Below are 19636 nucleotides of genomic sequence, written 5' to 3'. Positions count from 1 at the left end.
CTCTTGATTAACAAAGAAAAGTTGCATTAGACACAATGTAATTTCCCAGTAAAGTCCAATACCTCTCATAGGCTCGGAGGCGTTAAAACTTGTTTGATCAATTCATATTAGAGTTAACCCTAAACACATAATTAATCTAATATATGTTACTTTTTACCAATTAGTCTAGACAATTACGGATCTAAACAATTAGATAACTAGAATGATTCACAAACAATTCAAGTGGCCAACAAAAATTGAAATCAAAATCAAACACTCAATTAAACATAGAATTGATTAAACTAAACAGTATTCACAGTCAAACATAGTGTCTAATGATTAATCATACGAAAAGGTTATGTCTTGCGAAACTGAAATTTGAGTTTTTAGCCTGACATGGCTAACAAACAGTAGAAAATAGAGTCTAAACGATAAATCTTACTAAACAATGAAAAGAAATTGAATCGTCTCCTTTAGATCTGCGTTCTTCACTTGAAACCCTCTGAAAATCGCTAGGAATCGCCAATTAGGGTTACTGGATAAGTGTGGGGCTCTATTTATACGTCCAGAGTTAAAAACGTCGTGCATGCGATCGCATGTACACAAGTTGCGATCGCATGTATTACCAAAAATGCATCCCATGCCTTTTAAATGAAGTACGTTACCATTTTGATGCATTTTAGCCAAGTTGCGATCGCATAAAGATAGGTTGCGATCGCATAAAGATACTTTTTCTCATCCTGGTGAATTTTTGGCACGAAAAAACTACGAAGCGAAGCTGTGACCAAACATGTGATCGCATGGATAAAGCTGCGATCGCAAGTATAGGGTATGCGATCACAAGTCCTCAATTTTGTCTCTTTTCGATCGTCGTTCCTCCTTCCAAGCTGTTCTTGATCATTCCTCGGCATCCTTTCTTGGTCTAGACTCCAGATACGCCCCAAAGCATCCACTAACGCGTTCCGAACTCGCGTAATCATCCATGTGCTCCAAATTGCCCTGAAAAGTCATAACAAAAGTGAGCAGTACTGGCATTCTACAAAATAATCACGAAACACGAAATACATAAGAATAATCAGGAGTTAGTTAGCTTTTTATAATGAAATACCAAGGAAATTGTGCTAAAAGATGCATATAAAATGCATCTAACAGATAGATTGGAGAGTTAAGGTTACCATCCTGAACGATTTCCCCCTCCTCCATTTCATTAATCCATGTTGCAGACACGCCTTCTTCTTCTTCTTCAGTAGAGTTCGAGTTGTCTAACTCACTTACTATAGATTCATTTTCAGTTTTATCATCCAGGTCCTGATCTTAATATGGATGTTCTTCATTGTTAAACTTGAATGGGAACCATGGTTCGTTTTCGTATTCAACGATTCCAACGTGAAAAGAGCGGCCATCAGCTTCCACCTAAATCTCCTCGTTAAGTTTTGTTAATTTGTCTGTGAGTATGGCTAGCTTCACCACAGAGAGGTCAACGCGATTTGTGATATGGTCTATAGGCACCACGATTCTCCTGATCTTTCCCACGATAGCAGAGAAGTTGGGATTATTCCATAGTCGGAGAGGAAGTCCAACTATCCTAATCCAAGTCACACGTTCGAATTTTGTGACTTCAGTGGATCCCATTTTCATCCATTTGAATGTATCTTTCCAGTTCCTCTCATTTTCTAGGAATTATTTTGCAACGGCTGTGGAATCGAAGCTAATTAATGCAAGCATCCCTCCGAGGTATTTGACTGAAGGGCAAAACCCCAAACTTCCATTAAAAACGCGATCGACATTCAGCAAGCTATGTCTTGTGTAGGGCAAAACCCCAAACTTCCAATTCAACTTCAAACAACCATATCTTCTTCGTTTCAACTCCATTTTCGGCGTTCTTTATATATGCACAGAAAGGTGTTGACGAGCCCCACAATCTTATCTAGTTACTTATGACTAAAAATGTATCGAACTAAAATCATTAATTCATGCAAGAAGCCCAATATACCACCTTCCTAATTTTACCCTTTGCTTCGAGGCACAAATCAATGGCTTTAGTCACTTAATCCAACATTGCCAACATTCAAAAAGGGGCTAAATATTATTCTTTTGAAGCCCAATACTATCACTTGATCAAATTCCGGCCTGACGTCTCAAAATTAGAACATCACTAAAACCGGGTGTTACACTGGTCATTGGCTTGCAACACAACCACATACCATATCATTGGCCTACAACACACAAACATCAAGGGTGGATTCATATAGATGTGTGGGGTAGCCCGTGGTACCCCTCAAATTTCGTCTAGAAACATAAATTTTTTCGTAATTTTTTTTAATACTACGGTGCTACCCAGTAAAAAATATGGGCTACCCTATATTATAAATAAAAAATATTTAAATTCCAAATATAATAGCTCCAATGTCAAAATGTTGTATCCATTTGATAAAAAAAAAGGAAACATGAAATATAAACAGAAGGCTGATCAACAAGATTGTGATGCCGCCTTGATCAACAAGATTGTGACGCCGCCCTGTGCTTGCGGTTTTATATTTTTCTTATCGTATATTATTATAAAAAAAAAGTGCTATATTTTTCCTTTGATCTTAACTCTGCCGCTTACACATGATCTTTTTCTTGACCGAAAAGAGGCATTTTTTTAGTTTGGTGGCAACTCAAGAGGAATAAATTATAAACTACATTAAACATGAAGAAACCGTATAAATAAATGGCCCTAAACACTGGTATTTAAAAAAAACACTGGTATTTAAAGAGAGTTTTAATTTTTTTTCGAGTCATAAATGAATCAGTTATATATTTATAGGCCCAAATATAAATTAAGCATTGAGCCCACTATTCAGTAGTAGACTCATAATTTTGTAGTTGGCTAGCCAAACCATTTCACTAGTAGACCCAGTAATTTTGTAGTTGGCTTATAATTATGCACCTTAAGGCCTTAGGCAGTTAGGCCCCCCACCATTTGGCAGATGTAGATCCATTTTGTTGTGCATGTTTCCTAGGGATTTCACAGATTTTTTTTTTTTTTTTGTAGTTTTAATCGACTAAAACTCTGCCATATAACATTTTGTTTGACGCTATCCCATTTTGACATTTTCCTTAAAAAACCCGAAAAGAAGTTGATGGTTGTGGATGACATGCTGACTGAAAATATTTGGGGGTTGTACGTAGCTTCTCAAATCATAAGGGTCGATTATACAATGGAAAATGACTTATATGGGTAACTATGTTTCAAAATGGTTCAAAAAATACCATTCAAGTTTGGTGTGTTCAAAAAACATCATCCAAGTAAAACATTTGTATAAAAAACACCAACGAAGTACATTCTTTGTTCAAATTTGACCTTTGGTAACCGGCAATTACTGGTAAAAAATAAGTAAAGGAAAAAAAACAATAGGAAATGACTCAAAAAGGTAACTATGTTTCAAAATCGTTCAAAAAACACCATCCAAGTTTGGTATGTTCAAAAAACACCATCCAAGTAAATTTTTTGTACAAAAAACACCAACAAACTATATGTTTTGTTCAAATATTACCCACCGGTAATTGGTTCTTACAGGTTAAATGATAACTTGGCCTAACTATTATGACATGGCATAATAATGATTGACAAAACAATAAATAATATATTCCTCCTTTAAAAACCGATTTAGGGTTTCTTCATGAACAAATGACTTCTTCTTCTCTTATGATTGCTCTTCTTCTTCTAAAGTGATGATCTCGAACTCAAGTCCAAAACCCTAACTCTTAACTTAAGGCAAAAAGGGCTCCTTTACCCCTGCCTCAATGGGCCTCCCCCCCTAAGGCCCAAATCCATAAAAAGCCCAAAAAGGCATCCAAGCCCAACTACAAGGCATCTAAGGCCTAATATGGCCCAAGAACCCCCAACATGGCCTTAAGCCCAAAAAATGACCTGCTACAATCAGGTGGGCCCGATGCCTAACTTAAACAAGTCCATTCATACGCCCAACATATGTTGAAGCCTCTGCGATCTAGATTTTATGCAAGTACGCCCGACGTACTCCTACGTACGCCCATCATACTCGGCTAGGCTTAAGAACCGCCAATCTTCCGAAGGCCATAACCCTCGGTATGGCTGTCTGATGCCTAAATTAGCTCCCGTAGATATAAAGAATGACGAAATCACACTTAGAATGAAGAAGTTATGGCCTTCGGAAGATTGGCGGTTCTTGACCCTAGCTGAGTACGTTGGGCGTACGCTAGGAGTACGCCGGGCGTACTGGCTCGACATCTGGATATGATGGGACTATGCACAGACTTGTTTAAGTTAGGCCTCGGGGCCACCTGATTGTAGCAGGTCATTTTTTGGCTAAGGTCATGTTGGGGGTTCTTGGGCCATATTAGGCCTTAGATGCCTTGTAGTTGGGCTTGGATGCCTTTTTGGGCTTTTTATGGATTTGGGCCTTAGGGGGAGGGAGGTCCATTGAGGCAGGGGTAAATGAGCCCTTTTTGCCTTAAGTTAAGAATTAGGGTTTTGGACTTGAGTTCGAGATCATCACTTTAGAAGAAGACGAGCAATCATAGGAGAAGAATAAGTCATTCGTTCATGAAGAAACCCTAAATCGGTTTTTAAAGGAGGAATATATCATTTATTGTTTTGTCAATCATTATTATGCCATGTCATAATAGTTAAGCAAAATTATCATTTAACCTATAAGAACCAGTTACCGGTGGGTAATATTTGAACAAAACATATAGTTTGTTGGTGTTTTTTGTACAAAAAGTTTAGTTGGATGGTGTTTTTTGAGCATACCAAACTTGGATGACGTTTTTTGAACGATTTTGAAACATAGTTACCTCTTTGAGTCATTTTCCTATTGTTTTTTTTCCTTTACTTATTTTTTACCGGTAATTGCCGGTTACCACAGATCAAATTTGAACAAAGAATGTATTTCGTTGGTGTTTTTTTGTACAAATGCTTTACTTGAATAATGTTTTTTGGACACACCAAACTTAATGATATTTTTTGAACGATTTTGAAACATAGTTACCCATATAACATATAAGTCATTTTCCCATTATACAATTTGAGCTAACCTTGTGGTAGTCCGCACTGACGCAACGAAACCCTTGATCGACAAAACCCCCCTTCTATCGTTGTTGATCCTATTTTGATTGATTCCCCCTACATTTATCCCCATCTTACATGTTTGATTCTTTTGTTCACAAATAGAAAGGATTAGAAGGTAGTATTGACGCTCATCAGCGAGCAATGTCGAGAATTTGGTCGAAGTTAACAGCCATGGTCAGAAATCGGACGTTTATAGGAGCCGATAAAGCCGGAAATCAATACTATGTTCGTACTGAACAGATAGACGGTATCAGTAAGTGCGTCCCCTTTCTTTCTCCCTTGATCAATTTTATTTAGTTCAAATCAGTCATGTTTATTTTAGTTTCAATGAAGCATGATCGATTCAATTTGTATTTGCGATCAATTCAAGCTTAGTTTGATAATCACAACATAACCCGTACTTCTGATTCTCTGTAACACTCTGCGAAAAAACAAGCTTGGTTTTTTTTGCTGATTGTACCTTGTATAGTTGATTCTCACTAACCTTCTTTTCAAAAAAAGAAAAATAGATTATAGATCTTACACATTTTACACAAATACATCTTACAAAAATTATCCTTTTGATGCAACAGTGAAGGAGAAACGATGGGTAGAATTCAAAGCCAAAGGGGATGATGATCCGACTTCAATTCCAGGTAAGTCTATACAACAAACATCAGTTATTTACCATGAGTTATGTCTGATTCTCTGAAATGATCTCATTTTGATTTGTGTTTTCGTATTCAAGAGCTGTATGATTTTATTTGTAGTTGAATGGATATGTTGGCTGAATGGGCAACGAAAGATAGCTCCAACTCCAGAGGTGAATTCCAATCTTTGACCCAAACATTTGGGTTGACTATATGGATCTTTTTTATCTGTTTAAAAAAAGTAATGTAAGGATTATATCATCAAAGAAAGAACATAAACTCATTATTTTGTTATTAGGAGATGGCTATGCTGGAGGCAAGGCGCCAACGTGTTAAAGAAAATGTTGCATGTAAGTTTCATTAGCTTTCTGTTTATATTTCATTCTTATGCTAATTAGCATTTACCAAATTGATTTTTGAATATGTAATAAAAATGAAAGTTTTTCTGATCCTATTAATAATTTCTTGTATGTGATAAAGTGCTGAAGAAGGAAGAGGAAGAAAGGAAAGCTAGGGAAGGCAGTGGTCGTAAAATAACAAGCATGGGTAAGCTACACCTTTTTTTATATATATTTATTAATATTATATTTACTTTACTTCAATGGAAAATAAATAGATCAAAACATATTCTAATGCATATCATATACTTTTCTACAGGTAAAGGTGATGGCCCAGACCTCAAAAGTTTCATTCAGCAGTTGCCAGTTGACTCACAAGGTAAACTATTAAACTAAACATCTTAATTCATATTTCTGTATATCATTTATAAGTTTGATATTAAATTATATCAGTTTTTGAAAAAAAAAAGTTTTTGAGTTGATAGCGAGAAGTCGTTCACAACTTGGGACAAATATTTTGTTGGATCTATCCAAGAGATTATATTACTTAAAAACAAGGGTTTAATGCAAGTAATAGCAACGTATTTTCTTTTTTTATTATTATTATACCATTTTACCTTTTTCTTTTAAGGACAATAAAAGTTTGAAACATCTGCTTAATTATAGCAGTGAAAGTTGCTTTTGCATTTGGATTTGACATTGATATAATTGAATGTTGTAATAAATAAATCAATAAAAGTACGTTATGAATGTTTCTCTTGAAGATGATAAATCTTCCACACAAACGAGTACCAAGAAACAAAAGAAGGAAATCCATGATCAAGCAAAACAAGAACGAGAGTATGTCCACCACTCTTTATTTATTTATTTATTTTTGGCCCACACTGTCCTGCCCAAGAGCATTACTGTCAGATGTAAATCAAGTACACAGTGGCTCACTAGTTAGCTGACGTAAAAACCTAGGGAGGGCCGTCACAAGGAGCCCCAATATACATTGGAATTTAAAAATCAAGTACAAAGTGACCCGCTTATATTGTCTTCCCTACAAGAAGCCTAATCTGTATTGGAATCAAAACTCTTACACTGGCGACTTGAACCCTTGACACTGACAGTATATTGTGTTTGTTAATGTACTTTCCAGGTCAGCGGAGCCAACAGGGTCAGGTGCGTCTTTTAGACCAGGCACGTGGCAACCTCCTACATGATTATGGTTACTTGTTTCAAAATTGGGACATTTTATGAGTTATGATGAGATTGATGTGCTAGTCAACTCTTGGATCGTGATCATGTTTTGTAGACATGTAAATTTTGATTTACCATTATGACCCATGAGTAGTGTGGGGTAGGTCACGTTTCCCAATAACTTGCTAATGGAATATGTATTATGAGGTATATGATTTATTATTTTATGAATATTTGGGTGTTATTTGCTTTTAACACGTTTAAATGGCACCAAGATGGTGATTATGTAGCTTCTACTTTTATTTTTATTTAAACCATATCATATTAGAAAATATATGTTCAATAGTTTATAGTTATATTGTTTTACTGAAACATAATGGTTATGATATATAATTTGTTATTATTTTAAGTTACATTAAAAAACGACGAATTAGAATTTCAAATTAAAAGTTTGCATACAATATGTTATATTGAACTAATTCTAACGTTTTTCGTAATATCTCGTGTAATAATGTTATTTAGATTAATGTATAAATTCTATTCTTTGTAGTTATAATTAATTTATGAAAAATTTAATATCCTCCTATATTTCTTCTTACATATCCTTCTATTCATTTTAAATGGTAAGTCAAATAAATGTATTAAAATATTATTATTTTCATTAAATATTTAATAAATATATTAAAATATTATTATTTTCTGACACATAAAGATTTAAGATGGGTATTAATTTATAAACTTTAATCTTTTTTGGTGGTTGGATTGGATGATCGCCACATTTTTAGCTTTTCTAATTCCTTTTAAAAAGATAGGTAAACTGCAAGCAAAACATAACAGAGGCTGTAAAAACTGATACTCTGATTGGTCGAAAAGGATTAGGTAATAGCCCAAATGGGGAAATTTTCTAAAGACACGAGACCATATTTAGGCTAAATACATTAGGTAATCGATCAAAATAAGTAATTTTTTAAACATGTGAGATGGATTTGGTTTTCTTTGACAACAAGTCAGAATTTTCTTCTATCAATTTATATTGTCATGTATTATTATTTATTATATTATTATTAATTTATCAATTTTTGCGTTGGTGGTGCATTTCGCCATTTTGAATTCTAAATGTGATAATAATTTACCTTTTTAAGCAATATAATATTATAAGTCACCCTTTAGGCAATATTTCGACATAGTATTACTTAGCATCACAAACATATAAATGATAGCTTAGGCAAAAACTAGATGTCTTATGACTAAATTCGTATTAAGTTCAGGGGCGGAGCTTCAACATTTTATTTAGGGGGCCGAAAATATAATATGTATAAAAATCGGTGAGCAGGGGGGGCAACAACAAAAATTTTATATTTTTAGGCCTGATATCTATAAAAGTAAAATATAGTGGCTACTTCTAACCAAAAAATCCGGAGGGGGGGGGGGGGCACAACCCCTCGCCATAAGAAAGCTCCGCCCCTTATTAAGGTCTATTCGAGATTCGAAAATTGTATTTCTCTATATAGCCTAATAGTTCTATGGTATGGATAAATAACACGAATGAATGTTAAATGATTGGTTAAAAGTAGTTTAGATGATTATTTTCAAGACCTGCATGTTGCGGTAGTAACATATGTATCCATTGATTTGATAACAACCGACTGATAGCTGCCATCTCATCATTTTAGTATCAAAGACGTAGTAGTGGTAGTGCAACGTTAACTACTGAATCATAAACCCATAGTAACAAGTGTCAATGTATCAATAATTACTTCTTTTCCACCTTTACCAATATTTTTATGTTCAAACTCGACTTTCAACTCATACAGTGTCTTCCTCTAAGCCCCACACTTTGCAGTCCTCGATAGAGCTGCATAAATCATATCGGATTTTTCAAAAATCTGAAAATTATCCAATCTAAATTTTCAAATATCGGGTATTATAAAATCCCAATTGGCTTTATCTTATTTGACAAATGTGAACTCTTCCAATATTTCTATACCGAGTATATAAAATTGGTTGAAGTTAATTTTTCTTAAATTATATAAAAAAACCGGATCATTAGAAAATCTGAATCATATACAATACTAATCCAATTTACATTGAAATCATTATTTTAAGACCAAAACCAAATAAACCCAGACACACTAATATGAATATTATATTTTCCCATATCCGATTCAGATGAAGGGGTTTTTTTTTTGGGGGATTAGATTGAATCGAACTTTTGGGCACACGCCCCTAGTTCTCCGATGCAATTTAAGGGGTTTGCGGTGCCCCACCATTTGTAATGTCAACTCATGTATATGAGAATGCATTCAACACCTCCTCACTCACCCATAGTTGCGCATAATTTATAACACATAGTATTCAAAAATGTTTGATGACTTGAAAATCACTAAGGCCAGTGGCTATGGCTCGACAAGAATCATACGTAGTGCCTATTTGGCATGACAAACATCACGCCTAGTACATGACATGACAAAGTGGCAAGACAAAATGACAAATGCTCGCCCTTTCTCTTTATTCTCCTTGCGGTGACTTTCTTTCATTTTCTTTTCTCATGACAAAGTGGCAAGGGTTACACCACACTTGTTGCTTGGCAAAGAAATGGCAAAGATGAGGTGGAAGTGACCATATGTTGATACAACATCTAATAATTAATAAAAGTTTAGTGTGTTTTATAAATTGGTAAAACAGTTATATTTTTGTTACATAATTAAGTACTATATCGTAAATTATTTTAATATTTTTTTAATAAAATAACTTATAGATTAGTATATTACAACAGCTTAGATATATTTTGGAGTCTTTTGACAAATTTGATTGATTTACTTTTGTCAACTATTATCAATTTGACAATGACAAAGCGTACATCATTTTTCTTGGGACAAGGAATATCCATTTCCTCATCCGTTTGGTTGTGTCACGTCTTCCAAAGCCATATGTTGATAGAATTCTTATGGATATATATTTTGATATTATTATCTTTTTTATATTTAACAAAATACAAAAGTTTTAACAATATATAAAAAATACTTATTTTAATATCTGATCTATTCATATTTAAATCACTTACTAACTGATTGTTTAGCTAAGAAATTTAAACATCGTTCTCATGGGTTAAATTCTGATATGCGTAAAAGATTGTTTAGATAACAAATTTAGTGTTCCATATTTATTTTTTTATTTTTAATATGATAAAAAAATATAGTTTCATAGAATGTAGGCATCCAACAGTAAAAAAAACAAATGGGTAAATTGGAGTGTGCATTACACACTCGTTCCGTTTCAAGCCGACTCAAGTCAAACCAAGCCGAGCCGAGCCGAGCCGAGCGGACTTCAATTGAAATCCTTATCAACTACAGACCTTCACACATGGTCAAACTATACTTTAAGCCTCGATTATACCGTTGATCTTTGTCCTCGTACAAATCTCACCGTCCATCGTCCCTCACCTGCTCATCATCATCCTCCTTACCCTACACCACCCCACACTAGAACTCACGCTCCACTCACAGTCGGCACTAGGCAGCCATGAAAGACTTCAACAACCTCTCTCTCTCTCTCTCTCTCTCTCTCTCTCTCCACTTTTAATTATTAGGGTTTTTTAATTTTTCTTTTTCTTCTGGTATATCGTGATGTATATAGCGATTACCAACTCATCATCTTCATCTGTAATTCTTAGAGCTTCTTCTAAAGTTCGTTTCTCTACTTCTCTTCAACCCAAACCTTGTCTCGTCAGAGCTTCACTTCTTTCTTCGCCGTTCAGATCGGTCAGCACTTCATCGGCGTTCCGTTCTGTATCGCGGTGGAGTCACGGTGTTGATTGGAGATCCAGTGTTACTCCTAGGGCTCAGATCGGAGCAGTTGCTCCTGTCGTTCAACAATTCCAACGAAAGATCGCTACCATGGGTATATATCTATGTTTATCTACTGCTGAATATCCATTTCTTATTAATTTTCTGTTTAGGATTTGTCAAATCAAGAGTATACGGGGTTTTGACTTTACGTCACTGGATTTTGATTTCATTTCTTTAATCAGTCAATACTGTATTTTCATTAATTTAATCATTGTCAATCGATGGCCTACAACATACGCAAAGCTAGTTATGCTACTTGGATTGGACCTATATAGCACTTTTCATGTCGTTTCGTTTTACAGTTTTGATTTTGCTCGTTCAGATAGAACAAGAACTTACGTTTTGATTTTTGAGATCAAACCTGTAATATATTCAAATTAAATGTTGATTTAGATTTGTCGCAAGTTTGACACCTAGATTTTCTACTTATACTTGCTACTTTGTGGATTCAAAGTGTGTGCATATTTCTTTTGTGAATCCGTGGGGAATATGGACTTTATGGTGCTGACTTGCTGATTATAGCTTTATTAGATTTGCTTTTGTTGTTCCTTTCAGAAAAAAGTTATTTGTACTACTAGTTGTCTAGATTCGTTGAGGGTGTTAATGAGATGAAGGGAACAAGCATTTGTTCCATCTTGGTGCTGGAATTTCACTATTTGTTTTGTCACCTTTTCATTTCTCTTTCACTAACTTTTTCTAAACTATGCAGCTTCTGAAAACCCTTTCAAAGGCATATTCACCAGTCTCCCCAAGCCTGGAGGAGGAGAGTTCGGAAAGTTTTACAGTCTTCCTGCACTAAATGATCCCAGGATTGGTAGGGACATGAAACTTTTCCTAATTGTTTAAAGTTTCATTTTTCTCTTTCTGATCCTTTAGAATACAACATAACCTTTTCTTAAGGTCCCTGCTTCTTAATTCTTATTCACATTGGAGGATCCTCCATTTGTTATCACACTCATTTTTTTTTTCACACTCATCTTCACATATATGCAGACAAGCTCCCATATTCTATCAAAATCCTTTTAGAGTCTGCCATACGCAATTGTGATGACTTTCAAGTTACCAAGAATGATGTTGAAAAGATCATCGACTGGGAAAATACTTCACCAAAACAAGTGGAGATTCCATTTAAACCTGCTCGTGTTCTCTTACAGGTGAATATCCTTACATCTGCAATTATACAAGCATACAACTTTGCACCCCTTCTTTCATTTTTAATAATCCATAATATTTTATTAGGATTTTACTGGAGTTCCAGCTGTAGTTGACCTTGCTTGTATGCGAGATGCTATGAACAGACTCGGTGGAGACTCCAAGAAGATCAACCCATTGGTGAGTAATATTGTAACTATTCACTTCTGATATCTTTTTGAATCTTCAATAGTTTTTTCATTCTTTCAAATCTTGATATTTCCCAGGTGCCAGTTGATCTTGTGATTGACCATTCAGTTCAAGTTGATGTTGCAAGAAGTGCAAATGCTGTTCAAGCAAACATGGACCTTGAATTTCAACGCAACAATGAACGATTTGCTTTCCTTAAATGGGGATCACATGCTTTTGACAACATGCTTGTTGTCCCCCCTGGTTCTGGTATTGTTCACCAGGTAAAAAAGATACACACATTCAAACCACATGGTTCATTATTAGTATTTGAGCACTCCTCTTAAAAGTTTTTCTCATATTTTCAGGTCAATTTGGAGTATCTTGGTAGAGTTGTGTTCAACACTGATGGCGTTCTCTATCCAGATAGTGTTGTTGGAACTGATTCCCACACAACCATGATTGATGGATTGGGAGTAGCTGGATGGGGAGTAGGTGGAATTGAAGCTGAAGCAACTATGCTTGGACAAGTATACCACTTGATAAATTATCAAACTCATTTAGTATTTTAATTATCATCCAACTTATGTGAGTATATTAATTTGTTGATGACAGCCCATGAGCATGGTTTTGCCTGGTGTTGTTGGCTTCAAGTTGTCTGGAAAGTTGCAAAATGGTGTCACAGCTACTGATTTGGTGTTAACTGTGACCCAAATGTTGAGAAAGCATGGTGTTGTTGGCAAATTTGTTGAGTTCTTTGGTAATGTCTCTGTTATTTAATAAGATATTTTAAATCTTTTTGAGGTTTTGACTTTTGACACATTGTTCCCTTGTATCTTTGTGTAGGTGAGGGTATGAGTGAGCTATCTTTGGCTGATAGAGCAACTATTGCAAATATGTCACCCGAATATGGTGCAACCATGGGCTTTTTCCCTGTAGATCGTGTCACACTTCAATACCTTAAATTGACAGGAAGAAGTGATGAAACTGTAAGTTGTCTTTGAATATTAAAATAGAAAGTTTTCAACTTCAACTAATTCTGTCTTGATTTGGTTTTAGGTGGCTATGATTGAAGCATACTTGCGAGCAAACAATATGTTTGTTGATTATAGTGAGGTTAGGTTATGTTATGTTACGTTATTCCCCTTCATGTTTCCTGCTTTTTGTTATTTCTTTAAATCTGACATTGTTGTTATATCTCTCAGCCTCAACAAGAGAAAGTTTACTCGGCTCATCTACAGTTGGACCTAAATGATGTTGAACCCTGTATTTCTGGTCCAAAACGGTATGTTATGTTGCAGTTTTGTATTTTTTTTTTCTGAATTTCTGTCATGTAAATAGTGAATTTATGGCTACTTTCTTGCAAACAGGCCACATGACCGTGTACCCATAAAAGACATGAAGGCTGACTGGCATGCATGCCTTGATAACAAAGTTGGATTTAAGGTGAGATAAGATTATTCACTTATTATTATTACAGCATAAGATTAGTTAGAGTTTTATTTAAACTTTTATATTTTCATTAACAGGGATTTGCAGTTCCAAAAGAGGCACAAGAGAAAGTTGTGAGCTTTCCATTTAATGGACAAACTGCTGAACTGAAGCATGGTAGTGTTGTGATAGCAGCTATTACAAGCTGTACAAACACATCAAACCCTAGTGTCATGCTTGGAGCTGGTCTTGTTGCCAAAAAAGCTTGTGAACTTGGTTTGGAGGTTTGTTTAGCTTACACTTATTTGAAAATATTCTATATTTATTATGCTATGTATTCTTTTTGTTAAACAAGTCTTTATTATCATGTATTAGGTCAAACCATGGATAAAAACCAGCCTTGCCCCTGGCTCCGGGGTTGTCACAAAATACTTGCTCCAGAGGTAGAATTACGATTTTGTCCTTGATTATCTGTTAATCTCTTTGCCTTCCATTTTTATAACTTTCCTCATGTATACAATACAGTGGTCTGCAAAAGTACTTGGACCAGCAGGGATTCAGCATAGTAGGCTATGGCTGCACTACATGTATCGGAAACTCAGGAGATCTTCATGAGTCGGTTGCATCAGCAATTACTGATAATGGTATAATTGTAATTTACTACTACATAGTAAATTACAAAAATGGTCCCTGTACTTTCTGCTTTTTTCCTTGTTTAGTCCAAACATAAAATCTTTTTTCAGTTTTAGTCCTTATTTCAACGTTCTAGGGACCAAAATTGAAAAAAAAGTTCCAAGTTCCAATTTTGGAGTGAAACAAAGTAAAAATCAGAATTCACAGGGACCATATTTGTAATAAACTAATTTATTTAACTCTTGAGAACATATTTGTTGCAGATATTGTTGCTGCAGCTGTGCTTTCCGGAAACCGAAACTTTGAAGGGCGTGTTCACCCACTGACAAGAGCCAACTACCTCGCTTCACCTCCCTTAGTCGTGGCGTACGCACTTGCCGGAACGGTATGTGTAAAATTACTTTTCTAACCCTCAAAGAACACACAAAGTCATTATGTTTTGCATGTTGTGTTATTTAGGTGGACATTGACTTCGAAAACGAGCCAATCGGGACCACAAAGGACGGAAAGAATGTCTACTTTAGAGACGTTTGGCCAAGCAATGAAGAAATCGCTCAGGTAGATAAATAATGTTATAATTTACAAACTGTTTTAGTTTTCCACATGTAGTGGAATCTCAAAGGGACAAAATGGTAAATCTGCAGGTGGTTCAATCAAGCGTGTTGCCTGATATGTTTAAAAGTACATACAACGCAATCACACAGGGCAACCCCATGTGGAACAAGTTATCTGTCCCAACATCAAGTCTCTATTCATGGGACCCTAACTCAACCTACATTCACGAACCACCATATTTCAAAGACATGACCATGGATCCACCGGGCCCTCACGGGGTCAAGGACGCTTACTGTTTGCTAAATTTCGGCGACAGCATCACCACCGATCACATCTCGCCAGCTGGCAGCATCCATAAAGACAGCCCTGCTGCAAAGTTCCTCCTTGACCGTGGCGTTGACCGTAGAGACTTTAACTCCTATGGCAGCCGTCGTGGCAACGATGAAATTATGGCAAGGGGCACTTTCGCAAATATTCGCATTGTTAACAAGCTTTTAAATGGTGAAGTGGGACCCAAAACTATCCACATTCCTAGCGGAGAGAAGCTTTCCGTGTTTGACGTTGCAATGGTATGTCACATTTTATTTATTTGCGTAAATTTCAAGAATGGTCCCTTTGGTCTGTCACTTTTTCTAGGCACAGCCTAAAAAAGAATGTTTTTCTAATAACTAAAAACCGACAAAGTTTTGAAGCCATTTGTGATGTGAATGTTTATTACAAACAGAGGTACAAAGAAGCGGGGCAGGATACTATTGTCTTGGCGGGCGCAGAATATGGAAGTGGGAGTTCAAGGGACTGGGCTGCAAAGGGACCAATGTTACAGGGGGTGAAAGCGGTGATAGCAAAAAGTTTTGAGAGGATTCATAGGAGTAATTTGGTTGGTATGGGGATTATTCCACTCTGCTTCAAGGCAGGTGAGGATGCGGAGACTTTAGGTTTGACGGGTCACGAGCGTTACACCATTGACTTACCCTCAAAAGTTAGTGAGATAAAGCCTGGCCAAGATGTTACTGTTACAACTGATAATGGGAAATCTTTCACGTGTACAGCTCGATTTGATACACAGGTATCATCTCTATTTTCTGATTTTCTGTTTCCATATGATTGTTTGAGTGTTTATTTTATTTAATTATTTGGCTGTTTATCTTTGCAGGTGGAATTGACGTATTTTGATCATGGTGGTATTCTTCAATATGTCATCAGGAATTTGATTAAGGAATAAAAGGCTTGCCTTGTTAAACTAAACTTCTGAAATCCTACATCAATAATCTCTCTCTACATCCTTTCCTTTTCTGAATAATGTTGGAACTTCTGTTTGCTTTTGGTTGCTTATTCTTGTGGATAATATAGCGATTTCATTTCATCCTACGATAATGAGTTTTTATTTTTATTTTTTTATTTCGGGTTTTAGTTGGAGTTAACATGTGTGATTCCGGTATGTCATGGTTGAGTTGTTGCTTTCAGCCTATCGCTATTTCTATGGTTTTTGAATCTTTCCTTTGTACGCAGAAAGAAAAGGTTCTAATTCCTTCTCTATTCTCTGTTGGTAATGATTATGTTGATATATCGCTAAAAGCATACTTTAAACTATTATTTAATAACTGTAAATATATTTGTTGAAATATCACACCATCAGTTCTAACTGACATATAATGCACATAATACGAAAACTTTTACCTTGCATTGTACATGACAGTCAAGATAGATTCCGACTCAACTGGCAAATCCCAATTTGTGGGTTTGTTTTATAGTTTGACAAATTCAATTTATGCTTAAATTTTACCATTTTTAGTTCTTACTGTTTTTACCATTTTACGCTTAAGTTTGATGGGTATACAAGGTTTGTGAGCTATGTAAAAACCAAGTTAATCTATCACTAGTAACCGTTACGGTTTTGCTACATAAATATAGCCGCAAAGGACATATAAAGAAAAACAACCAAATTTAATTTTGTTCACCATGCTCCATACCGTTGTTGCATACTGCAAAGTCTCAAACTTAAAGAAAACGAGATAAGGTTTTACACCGAGGTAAAGTACACGTCTAATAATGCTTGACGGTTTAGAAGAGCAGTTTTGATGGTTGTATAATGGGAGACCAACCTCTACTAGTGTGGGTGAAATCTGTTTTAAGTGCATGTGTTACATGTTCATGTTAACATGTGATTCAGATTTGTGTCATATCGTTCGATTATTATTTTCATGTTTTTGGGTTGCATAGTTTGGTTTACATGAATAAGTATCATTTTTCTAACAAAACAATCCCGACCCGAGCTTGAGCTACATTTGGTGTCCGTTTATTAAATGTGCTCGATCTTAAGCTTATGTGAGTAAGCTAATTTAGGCTTAGGAGCCTAAACTCTATGGTATAATATTTAATTTTTCTATTAATTTTGTACACTAATTTAGTAAATTGCTAAGAAAGATTAAATAAATAATAAGTTAATGACTAATAGTTTAATAATAGATTATTCAATAAAATATGGCCATATTATTCATTATGTTTTATCTCTATTACTTTGATATATGATATCCGCCAAAAAAAACTTTATATTGTCGAAGCCTTTTATTTAACCACCACATCTCCAAACATGTGCTTCTACAATACCAAGTATCTAATTATCACGATTATCTTCGTTAAACTAAAAACACCATCATAATCTATACACATTAGTTAGGCAGTGAAAACATCAAAATAGCACTATGTGTACATGTTGGGTTTTTATAAATCTCACACTATATTAACGCAACGAAATAAACAAATTAATCCGTATGTGTACATGCTGTAACATCCCAAACTCCAGGCAAGAATATAAAGACTTATATATGTATATTTTCAGGACAACTCGACGAGTTGGAAGGTGCCAACTCGTCGTGTAGAGTTTTTAATGGCCGCGTAACTTTTAAGGTCTACTCGACGAGTTGGAAGGCCCCAACTCGACGAGTTGAAGGCTGAACATGAAAACCATAATTTTTAGGGTTTGCACCCTATTTAAAGGCCTTAACTCTCATTGTTAGCCTCCCTTATCGCCTCCTTGACCAGAGAAACCCTAAATCGTGTCTCATATCCCATATTTGATTGTGTGTGAGTTAAAAGATTGTGTTCTTTGGTGCTTTCTTGAAGAAGGAGTTGAAGTTAGTGGTGCATAATTGAAGGGAGAAGCTTTAGATCTAGGGAATTCTCTGTTGTGGCAGCTATATTAAGGTATAAAGTCGATACATTGACCATTCTTTTGCTAGATCTCTTCCCTTGAGAGTTTATGGCCATTATTAGCTTATTTTGGGACCATTCCTGGATTTGAGCATGTTATGAAGCTATGACTTCAGATCTGAACATCTTATGGCCTTTGTGGACTTTAAGTTGCCAACTTTATCAAGTCTTGGCCCTCCTTCATGCTCTAAGTCCCTTAACACGCTTTGTTTTAGTGTTTTAGCCTCTTGATACCATGCATGGACGTAAAGTTAGCAACTTTACGTGGTATTTCAATTCTTGGGGCCCAGATCTATAGTTTGGGGCTTCAGATTCGCTTAGAAGGGGCTGAATATGTTAAGACTGGGAAAACTCGACGAGTTGGATCGGGTTTTCCCGCTTTCTGGATGCTGTAGGAACTCGACGAGTTGTTCTGCTGACTCGGCGAGTTGGCTCGGACTTTCCCGGTTTTCTGAACACTGAAGGAACTCGACGAGTTGATAGCTGCACTCGACGAGTTGGGTCAACATGGACTGTTGACTTTGACCATGGTTGACCAAGCTTGACCTTAAGGGTATTTTGGGATTGTCATGGAGTTAGTCACATGGTGGTTGTATGCAGTTGAGTTCGGAGCTGTGGGCTGGGATTTGATTGTTACCGGTTCAACACTACTTGAGATGTGAGTTCTCCTCACTATACTGACAGGGTCGAAGGCACCAAGGACAGCCCTTTTTGGATTGTATCCTGGCTTACCGTATGATAATATGCTTAGTGACCTGTTAGATCTGTATCCTGGTAAATAGGATGGTGCTGTGTCTAGTGATCATTTAGATATGTATCCTGGTAGATAGGATGATGCTATAAATTAGTGATATGTTAGATCTGTATGAATGTCTGCACATGCTAGCTAGCGTTTGATATTTACATGTTGATTGTGTGATTGCGGGTGGGTTGAGTCGGTCCTGCTTTGTGCTCAAGGCCAACAGACCCAGGGCGGCCCGGATAGACTGAAGGCCAAAAGGGACGTACCAGTCAGGCCGAAGGCCCGAAGAACGGTCCAGACAGGCTGAAGGCCCGGTGAGGCGGTCCAAACATGCTGAAGGTTTTGAGAGTTGGCCAGATAGCTGTAGGCCCGGTGAGGCGGTCTAGTCATACTGAAGACTCTGTATGCATATTGTTTGTTTATGATATTGTTCTATTGTATGGCGTTGGTATTTTGGGGGAACTCACTAAGCTTCGGGCTTACAGTTTTGGATTTTGTTTCAGGTACTTCGGATGATCGTGGGAAGGCGAAGGCTTGATCGTGCACCTCCTTGTTTTTCATGTTGTGATTTCTGGGAAAACTCTGATATTGAATTATTTTGAAAACAATTTGTAAACAATGGATGGTTTTGGAATGTTTGAAAAGTTTAAAATTTTTCTGAAATTTCGTAGATG

The 19636-nt window shown here is 36.1% G+C and overlaps 2 protein-coding genes across 3 annotated transcripts; both read left to right on the top strand.

Annotated features, from left to right (window-relative positions):
- The first annotated feature begins 5039 nt into the window (after nucleotides 1-5039).
- LOC145136771 (NADH:ubiquinone oxidoreductase, 17.2kDa subunit) lies at nucleotides 5040-7478 on the top strand. 2 transcript variants are annotated; one of them, XM_079070884.1, is made up of 8 exons: nucleotides 5040-5327; nucleotides 5647-5709; nucleotides 5824-5876; nucleotides 6002-6053; nucleotides 6184-6249; nucleotides 6361-6420; nucleotides 6806-6881; nucleotides 7183-7478. In XM_079070884.1, the coding sequence occupies exons 1-8, from the start codon at nucleotides 5216-5218 to the stop codon at nucleotides 7244-7246; spliced, it is 546 nt and encodes a 181-aa protein (XP_078927010.1). In that variant the 5' UTR covers nucleotides 5040-5215; the 3' UTR covers nucleotides 7247-7478. The 2 variants fall into 2 exon arrangements, with proteins under 2 accessions (XP_078927010.1, XP_078927011.1); XM_079070885.1 differs by having other exon boundaries at nucleotides 5207-5331.
- Nucleotides 7479-10733: 3255 nt separating this feature from the next.
- On the top strand, nucleotides 10734-16408 carry LOC145136769 (aconitate hydratase, cytoplasmic-like). The gene is made up of 19 exons (XM_079070883.1): nucleotides 10734-11123; nucleotides 11781-11885; nucleotides 12065-12225; nucleotides 12311-12403; nucleotides 12490-12675; nucleotides 12760-12921; nucleotides 13007-13151; nucleotides 13238-13380; nucleotides 13451-13507; nucleotides 13597-13676; nucleotides 13762-13837; nucleotides 13921-14106; nucleotides 14198-14265; nucleotides 14348-14466; nucleotides 14719-14840; nucleotides 14915-15013; nucleotides 15100-15579; nucleotides 15735-16076; nucleotides 16164-16408. The coding sequence occupies exons 1-19, from the start codon at nucleotides 10850-10852 to the stop codon at nucleotides 16230-16232; spliced, it is 2967 nt and encodes a 988-aa protein (XP_078927009.1). The 5' UTR covers nucleotides 10734-10849; the 3' UTR covers nucleotides 16233-16408.
- The last annotated feature ends 3228 nt before the right edge of the window (nucleotides 16409-19636 follow it).

This window comes from Lactuca virosa, chromosome 9 (assembly GCF_052849685.1).
Source record: "Lactuca virosa cultivar CGN04683 chromosome 9, Lactuca_virosa_CGN04683_v6, whole genome shotgun sequence".
Classification (NCBI taxonomy): Eukaryota; Viridiplantae; Streptophyta; class Magnoliopsida; order Asterales; family Asteraceae; genus Lactuca; species Lactuca virosa.
Note: the sequence above shows the minus strand (reverse complement) of the source record. Positions and strands in the feature narration are given on the sequence as shown.